Below are 9,462 nucleotides of genomic sequence, written 5' to 3'. Positions count from 1 at the left end.
ACTTGTCTGCCAATTGCATAAATGGATCATCATGCACGCAGAAGCCGCCATTGTCTTGGTCCTTGCTCATGATTCACATTTTCTAATTTACCATTAACATACCAAAACAAATTAACCAAAGAGTTATAACTGCGTGCAGATTGTAGAGTTGGTGAAACAACTTTAATTACCGTGACAGTTTTTATTTTGTACAATTTTCAAACATATGTCATGCCATGCGCACGAAAAGATAAAGCCTGTATGTTAAAAGCAACTTATAAACGCATCAGAAATTATTGTGACAAACAGATTGTGCAAGCACGTAAAACAAACTAAAATCAAAGTACTGGTATCTATATGCAAACAACAAGCATTCCACGAAAGCAGCATTATGACGCGATAAAGTTAGCTCTTATTGTTGATGGAGACGTTAGATGGCTACAACAGAATGATGAAACAATTCTTCATCAGTTTTTCCAACAATACTCCATTCGTTAGTTTGTGGGTCATAACACTCTATTTCTTTGACTGCTTGATCTCTTTCATCAAGGCCACCAACAACAAATATTCTTCCTTTCAAAGCACAAGCAGAAAAATAAAATCGACAGAAATGCATGTCACTGATGTAAGTCCATTCATCTGTTGATGGATCATACTTTTCAACACTTTTGAGTGTAGCACTATCATGTTCATCAGCTTCAGCTTCTCCACCAATGGCATAAATAAATCCATCACAACAAACAGCTGCCAGCCATCGTCGTGGAGTTTGCATGGGGCTTACAACTTTCCATTTCTTTTCACCACTTCGCAAACATTCAACAGATGACAAATATTCACCGTTGTCACTTCCACCAATTGCATACAAGCGATCATTGCAAGCGACAAGTGCGTTTGCAGATCTGGCTTGTCGCAATGCAGGTAAATTATGCCATGAATTAAATGTTGATAAATAACATTCCCCAGGTTCTTGGCTACCGACAGCAACCGGGTTTCCATCAAACACAGTTGCTCCCATCTTTGATCTTGTCTTTTTCATTGGCTTGACATTTTCCCACTTTAATTGCTTTTCAGATAAACAAATTCGCCAAACTGAAGATGTTGGAATGTTTTTGCCTTCATCGTCGTCGTGTTTATCTCCACCAAGATAATACAAAAAGCCACGTATTGCAACAGCACAACCACTATCTCGACCACCTGGTAAATCAGGGAAGGCAAGTGGTGGTTCATCATTACAATTATAAACTTCAATTACTTTAGATAATGTCTCACTTCCACCTAAGCTCAATATTCTTGTGTTCTTGTCTGGTTGCATAAAATTCTGGAAAATCTTGTTTTGTGCTTGAAACATCAACTGACATAAATCAGGGTTATGTATCACCAAATTTTCTTTCGAAATAACTTCTTCAAAAAATGGTGGTGGAAGTTTGTGAAGAACTACAAGTTTCAAAAGCTCAATTAACTCACTGGCACGATTTCTTTCATCATGTTTGATCCATCCCAATATGGCATTGAATACTGAACCTTCATTGACAATGGATCGATCTTGTTTCGAAATGAAATTTCTCAAAGCTTTTACTTTGAGATTTTTAAACTCAATTGTACTTGACGCTGCATCAAAATTTCTAGCAATCATTTCAAGAGTTTGAGTTGCCAGTGAACCATTTTGGAAGTATACTGCTATACCAAGAACAATAAAACAGTTGTTTGGACTAAGGGCTTCACTGACAAAATCAAAGCAAAACTGCTTCACATCATCAATTTGTAAGTAATTGGATGCTGCAATCAAATCACAAACATTCTCGCTGTTGATATCAATGTCTCCAGTGTAAATAAATTCAATCAGACTTTTCATTGAATTTCCATCTACACAGTGGATTTCAATGGAACTCTGATATTTTTCTTTCATCTCAATTTTGAACATTGATTCAAAATAAATTGAAAAGCAAGACAAGACCATCTTGTTTGCAGGAACACGATCATTCCCTGCGCATATTTCAACATCATTAAACGATCCTGAATGTCTGTTCTGATTTGCATATTCCAACAAATTTGATTCATTTGCTCTCTTCCTCGTTACTTGCTCTAGATCAGTTCTACCAACAAGTGAAAAGCACATGTTTAGAAAGCAATTAGACTGATAGAATGACTAAAATACTGAATTTTTTCAGCTGAAACATAAAATGAGCTGATTAAAATACCAATGCAGCAACCAATTATTTTAATTTCAAATGCAGACTTTTTGATGTACAGTTCATGTCAACTAACTTTACAAGTTCCAATGATGTACAAATTTTTATCATACTGCAGAGGAAAAGTGCAGTAAAAAGTTAAAACACAAATAGAGTCACGAACTGCAGCGTCGAAACAAAAACGAAAATACAAATTATGCCACAAACATTGCTAAAATAACGAATTGACATCCTATAATTTATTCTTAGATCTCAAACGATTTTCTAGATCTCAAACTGAAATTGTTTTGAGGGCCAAATAAATACTTGTAAATTAAGTTGAGGACCACATTACATTTTTGCATTTCAGAAAACAAAGTCTGTCTCCCTGGTCAGTTCCGCCTAAACTTTGTTGACGGTGCCTACAAAATTTTCCTTCCACACTCTCCATCCACAGGTAGCTCGACTCCCGAACATGGCTTCGCCACTTAAGCTACTAGACCCGCCTCCCCGGGTGCATCTCAACACCAAATCATGCCGCTCCCTGCAGCCGCTGGTATGACAGGCCTGTTCTCGCAGGGTTTCCCAAACTTTTTGGGCAATTGACCCCTATTTGTCAAAGTGTTTTTTCGCGGACCCCAATCTTATGTCGCATCAATTTTCCGCCTAACCAGCGATAAATGTTAATACAAATAAAAATAAGTAACACTGAATCATGTTTATTAATCGAAATGACAACATCAATGGGATGGATGTGATTGCTTCTTACTGCACAACTTGTCAATTCTTGGAGCAATTTGTGACAAGCAAACTCGCAATTCAGAGTCTACGATAAGTCTGGACCGGTATTTTGTCTTCATATTTGTAAGAGCTGAAAATGCTGTCTCACACATGTAGGTAGTGGCAAAAGGTAATAACATTTGGGTAGCCTTTTGTGAGAGCAGTGGATATTCGTTCTCAACACTTAACCAGAAAGATGCAAGAGGTTTTTGATTGAAACTAATCATTAAAGTTCGGTCAGATGACATTTCAGCCAATTCTTCTTCTTTGCGTCCTGACAGATCAGTTTTTGCAACAACAAAAGGGTTTAAAATCCAGTCAAAATTCTCATATGTCTTTTTTAAAAAGTACTTCGTAAAATGTACAGAAAGCAATTGCAAATGTTGTTGAATGTCAGAGAAAATCAAATCTGTATTTATTAAAGGTTTGTTGGCAATGTAGTCACACAGAACAGGAAACATATCCACAACATTATATGTCACGAACACTATGTCACAAACACTATATGTTACGAACACTATGTAGGCCAAACCATCACAAAGTTTTCCACACGTTGGGCCACACACAGATCTATTTGGAACAGTTTTAATCACTCTGATAAGTCCGGTGACAAAGCAGCATAATTGAAACATTATGCAAAATTCCACAACAGTGAACTAAAAAAGAAACCAGCTCTGGCAGACTGCTTTGTTGTTACTTTCGCCGAACAACCCAGCAAACAATATTTAGACGTCGCTGAAGATAAATGGCTACATAAAATTAAAGCCACCATTAACATACAAAAATTGATTCGACCAACCACTTAGTCTGCTTTGTTACTCCCATGTCATCAGCAACCTCCGACCCCTGTAGTGTAGATTATTCAACCATGCCCATCCACAAGTTATTCTTTTTGGCGTTATATCAATGTAAACTTATGGCAGTGGACTGTAATTTAAATTGCGTTTTTCTTTGTATTCGTCTGGTTGAACGATTGTAATTTACTTGATGGATGATAATGTTCATGTGTTCTTGAATTTTCTACCAGTTATGGTGTTGAAAATCGTGGCAGAACAGCAGTTTAAAATTTAGGCTTGCAGGTTTTGATTTTAATTTTATGTAACTATCTATTTAGAATAGAATTTTATGCATGTTGATAATATCGGAGTTTGCTTTATTTGTTCGTTTTACGTATTTTCAAATTTTCTTTTTTACATGTGGCTAGCTGAAGATGCTATTACTATAGCGAAATCGATTCTTAACTTAATAAATAACACTAAGAGGTTAGATTGTTGTGCAAATGCCAGCATTTGATGAATGCAAAATAGCAGTAGGCTACCATCTTTATAGAAGAGCAACAATCACCTCAGTTAGACTTCAGGAAAAGTAGATTCCGGCATGAACAGACAAAACAAGACATTTGATATACCTAGAATCGCGAGTACCTGGAGTAAGAATTTTAAAGAATGCGTAAAATTAATAAAATTGCAAACTTTGATGGTGTTTTTGGCAAGATGCATCACATGCCGAATACTTTTACCTTCAAATGACAGAAAAGGAATGGACTTCGACTTGCTTTTGCAACAGCAAACTAGATCAGTACAAAATCAAATGTTCAAAAAGTTCCACCTAAGCTCAGTATTCTTGTGTTTCTGGTTGCATCAAATTCTTGAAAATCTTGTTTTGTGCTTGAAACATCAACTGACATAAACCAGGGTTATGCATCACCAAATTTTCTTTTGAAATAACTTCTTCAAAAAATGGTGGTGGAAGTTTGTGAAGATCTACAAGTTTCAAAAGCTCACGTAACTCACTGGCACGATTTCTTTCGTCATGTTTGATCCATCCCAATATAGCATTGAATACTGAACCTTCATTGACAATGGATCGATCTTGTTTCGAAATGCAATTTCTCAAAGCTTTTACTTTGAAATTTTTGAACTCAATTGTACTTGACGCTGCATCAAAATTTCTAGCAATCATTTCAAGAGTTTGAGTTTCCAGTGAACCATTTTGGAAGTATGCTGCTATATCAAGAACAATAAAACAGTTGTTTGGACTAAGGGCTTCACTGACAAAATCAAAGCAAAACTGCTTCACATCATCAATTTGTAAGTAATTGGATGCTGCAATCAAATCACAAACATTCTCGTTGTTAATATCAATGTCTCCAGTGTAAATAAATTCAATCAAACTTTTCATTGAGTTTCCGTCTACACAGTTGATTTCAATGGAACTCGGATATTTTTCTTTCATCTCAATTTTGAACAATGATTCAAAATAAATTGAAAAGCAAGACAAGACCATCCTGTTTGCAGGAACACGATCATTCCCTGCGCATATTTCAACATCATTAAACGATCCTGAATGTCTGTTCTGATTCGCATATTCCAACAAATTTGATTCATTTGCTCTCTTCCTCGTTACTTGCTCTAGATCAGTTCTACCAACAAGTGAAAAGCACATGTTTAGAAAGCAATTAGATTGATAGAATGACTAAAATACTGAATTTTTCCAGCTGAAACATAAAATGAGCTGATTAAAATACCAATGCAGCAACCAATTATTTTAATTTCAAATGCAGACTTTTTGATGTACAATTCATGTCAACTAACTTTACAAGTTCCAATGATGTACAAATTTTTATCATACTGCAGAGGAAAAGTGCAGTAAAAAGTTAAAACACAAATAGAGTCACGAACTGCAGCGTCGAAACAAAAACGAAAATACAAATTATGCCACAAACATTGCTAAAATAACGAATTGACATCCTATAATTTATTCTTAGATCTCAAACGATTTTCTAGATCTCAAACTGAAATTGTTTTGAGGGCCAAATGAATACTTGTAAATTAAGTTGAGGACCACATTACATTTTTGCATTTCAGAAAGCAAAGCCTGTCTCCCTGGTCAGTTCCGCCTAAACTTTGCGGACGGTGCCTACAAAATTTTCCTTCCACACTCTCCATCCACAGGTAGCTCGACTCCGGAACATGGCTTCGCGACTTAAGCTACTAGACCCCCTCCCCGGGTGCATCTCAACACCAAATCATGCCGCTCCCTGCAGCTGCTGGTATGACAGGCCTGTTCTCTAAAATATCTGACCTGGGCATGTTTATTGTGCTCTTCTCGCCGTGTCAATTCTTTTCTACCCGTGTGTTGTCGATGCGAAAAAAAACTTCACCATTTGCAGACCGCAAATCAGTCGTTTTTTACATTGATACAACGTCTCTAGACAACGTTTGCGGACTTTCTCTGTAAAAAGCAACTGATTTACTGTCAAAAAGTTTGTTTTCCTGAGGTGAGTGTACTCTTTATGTTCTTAACAGCAAACTGTCCCGAAGTCTAATTTTAAACTCTCACCGGATATCGAACTTTCCTTTTCCCTTTTGGTTCTACTTCTTCTACACGATCTTTATATTCAGACAGGTCTAACAGACAGACGCCAATGGATTGAAGTCGTTTATTTGTGATTTTTTATGGCGTACAGTATTCGTAAAAGGAAGTCCTACATAAATGTTTGCTACGTCATCTAACACGTCACCAAACACCAACTTTATTCATATCACAACTTTCCATTGGCATACAAGTAGGCTATACATGTGAAGAGTAGGCTATGTATACAGTTGCAATAACGTAGTTGCACAAAAGTAGGCTATACAGTTGCATAACTTAACTCATTGCAGACTTTTCGCTACAAAAATATCAACAAGATATTTTTACCTAGCACAACCATCCTTTTTATTGAATCAATGTAAAAAGAGCATTTTTCTAGCTAGGTTAACCTGTTTCCATTTGCTAGTTCAATCAATCAGAATGAAAATGTCCCCAACTAAAAATAACACACAGGAAAGATGAACTAAACCGAGACGAAATTAAGGAAATTGAAAATTACCTTAAAACAAAAATATTAAGAAACTTTTGTTGTATTAACAAAAAAAGAATCTTAAAAAAACTGTAAACTATTAAACGTCGCTAATCACGTCAAATTTTATGAAATGGCGGATTTAGCTCATTCAAGATTTGTACGCCCATATGCCATATCTACCTACACACAGTACAAACGATATTTTGGAAGCATCAGGGCTCAAATGGAATTTTTGCGTCATGCACCGGTAAACAAGTTTCGTGCTGACGTAATTGTTACGTCAAAGCGTGGCTTTATGACGAACATTCAGTTATGCAAGGTTACGCAATCGAAGAGCGATCAACAGATAGATGGTTCAATCCTAGACAGAAAAATTTAAGTTAATTTTAAGACAAGCGTTTTGTCCACGAGTATGTAAGAAACAAAATGTTCGCCATCGCTACCAAAAATGAAACTATCGCTACCACAAAGTAGCGCGCTACTGCCCATCTCTACAGTTGACGACATTGACAAAGTTATTTTGCCCATTATTTGGCACACAGGAAAAATCAGTAATCAATATGCATGATTTGATGTTTTTCTATAAATTTTATTTAAATTAATAGAATTTTTGCGACCTTCACAAAAAATTAATCTTGTTTTAAGTGGATTAAGTAAGTCAACTACGTCGTCCACGTAAACCATTTAATGCTACGCCAAGAGTGTTACATCAAATGTTTCATTTCAATAAAAAAAAATTAGTCAAATGTGGGACCTAGCTTGTGCAAACTAAAAAATTATAGTGAATGGAAGCTGAGTATGGTTGTTGCGCAGCCGAGTGGTGAGAACGTCTGCGCGAAGTTCGAAAGGACTTGGGTTCGACACCGCTCCAGAGCACCCGGCTGTGTCTCGGCGAAAAACACTTAATGGCAAACCAAACTAAGGGGAGCAGCTGACTCGAAGACTATTTGTCACTTCGCTGCTTCCTGTCGTCTGTTGTATCGCATCTGTGATCGCAGTGTACCGTATGTTATCGCAATGGGCGCAAATAAAAGCATGATTATTATTATTATTATTATGGTAGGCTAATTTTATACAATATAACCTACTGGTTATTGTTAGTAAATGGGCGTTTTTTTAATTTGTTTTCATTTCATTTCGATTTGAAAAGCATTTAAAATAAGATATTTCAAAGTTGGCATCCGAAGTGCTTTTGTCAATATTTATTAAAGTATTAAAAGTCATTTAACATACAATACAATGTCAAGATTGTTATAGCCTTAAAAATTTTTTTTTTGGGCAAAGGTCAATTTAAACATTGTTTGTGGGACGATTGCTCCCCCTAGCCCTACAAGTGGCTACGTCTGTGCTCCATATATATGATTCGCAGTGCCGTCTTTACTGGATGTTCTAAAATGTGCATAAAAACATTACTATTATTATTATTGTATTCGGAAACGATCCGAAGCACACTTACCTTAGATAAGTGAAAGAAATATTATTGCATTTCCTGCAGGCTATTTCCAGAGCAAGTACTGAAGCAGAAGAAGAATAGAAACCCTAAAGAGCCCACGTATGAATCAGATACATTATACCCTGCTTGCGTACGACTACGTACTCAGCACTACGTATAATGCTTTTTCCACCTTTACTTCAAACGCGTTATTGGAAAGTCCATGTTTAACAGTAAAGTCATCCTCAACGAACCATAAAAACGCAAAACGGTCAACAGAAAACAACCTAAGACTTTTTCTTCTTTAATAGATTGATCATGTTTGATCAGCTGTGATCTCCCTTATGAACTGCCTCCATTTTGTTCTGTCTTTTGTTTTTATTAGTGCTTCCGGCATGCTTTTTATTTCCGTAATTTGCTTGAATTGTCAAAATATTTCATTTTTTGTCGTCCTTTTGTTCATTTGCCTTGCACCATCCCATCAGTCAACATTGAATTTTCCAACGAGTTGGTTCTTGCCATGTGTCCGAAATATCTCCATTTTCTGAGGTTAATGTTGTTAATCAGACTCCATTTATGTTTATTTGTTGGGAAACAAATTCATTTGTTTTTCTTTCCACCCAGCTGATGCGTAATGGTAACCTGAAACCCTAACCTAAGACTACAGGTCATTAATTCATTTCACAAAGTTATTTTAATAGATATTCAGCATTCAGCAGTTTTCTTTACTTTACTTGCGTTGTATATTGCGTGTCCGAGTGGTGAGAACGTCGGTGAGATGTTCGATGGTTCGACACCGCTCCAAGGCACGCGGCTGTGAGTTTGTGTCTTGGCAAGACACAATGGAATACATGTCCCTTCGTAGCTTTTATATGTCTGTTTTGTTGTGTTGTGTCTACGGCCGCAGTGTACTATATGTAGCAACAATAACGGTAAAATAAAACATTATTATTATAATTGGGCTCACAAACAATTTAGTACCAACACAACTCGAAGTCTGATCACTGACTGAATGAAAAGCCTGACATGCTTTTTCATGAAGCGACAGTGTAAACGCCTGAGGTAATTGCTCAAATCGAGCAAGAGCCGCATTGAGAAAGTAGTCACGCAGTCTTGACATCAACAAATGGACAGTTTCAACCTTCTTCAATTATTATCGTTCACTCGAGCACACGAGTTAATGTTTAACCAAGTAATATTTACTTTGATGCCAATGCAGAGGAAACTTCGTAAAAATTCTCGTTATTTTCGTCAAA

At 36.5% G+C, this 9,462-nt stretch overlaps 2 protein-coding genes across 2 annotated transcripts; both read right to left on the bottom strand.

Annotated features, from left to right (window-relative positions):
- Window positions 1-44: 44 nt before the first annotated feature.
- Window positions 45-2,138, bottom strand: LOC145786119 (kelch-like protein 25). The gene has a single exon (XM_082597771.1). The coding sequence runs from the start codon at window positions 2,093-2,095 to the stop codon at window positions 410-412; it is 1,686 nt and encodes a 561-aa protein (XP_082453897.1). The 5' UTR covers window positions 2,096-2,138; the 3' UTR covers window positions 45-409.
- Window positions 2,139-4,541: 2,403 nt separating this feature from the next.
- LOC145786298 (kelch-like protein 38) lies at window positions 4,542-5,372 on the bottom strand. Its single transcript, XM_082597938.1, has one exon. The coding sequence runs from the start codon at window positions 5,370-5,372 to the stop codon at window positions 4,542-4,544; it is 831 nt and encodes a 276-aa protein (XP_082454064.1).
- Window positions 5,373-9,462: the final 4,090 nt, after the last annotated feature.

The sequence above is a fragment of the Aplidium turbinatum genome, chromosome 17 (assembly GCF_918807975.1).
Source record: "Aplidium turbinatum chromosome 17, kaAplTurb1.1, whole genome shotgun sequence".
Taxonomy (NCBI): Eukaryota; Metazoa; Chordata; class Ascidiacea; order Aplousobranchia; family Polyclinidae; genus Aplidium; species Aplidium turbinatum.
This window is presented reverse-complemented; position numbering and strand designations above follow the sequence as displayed.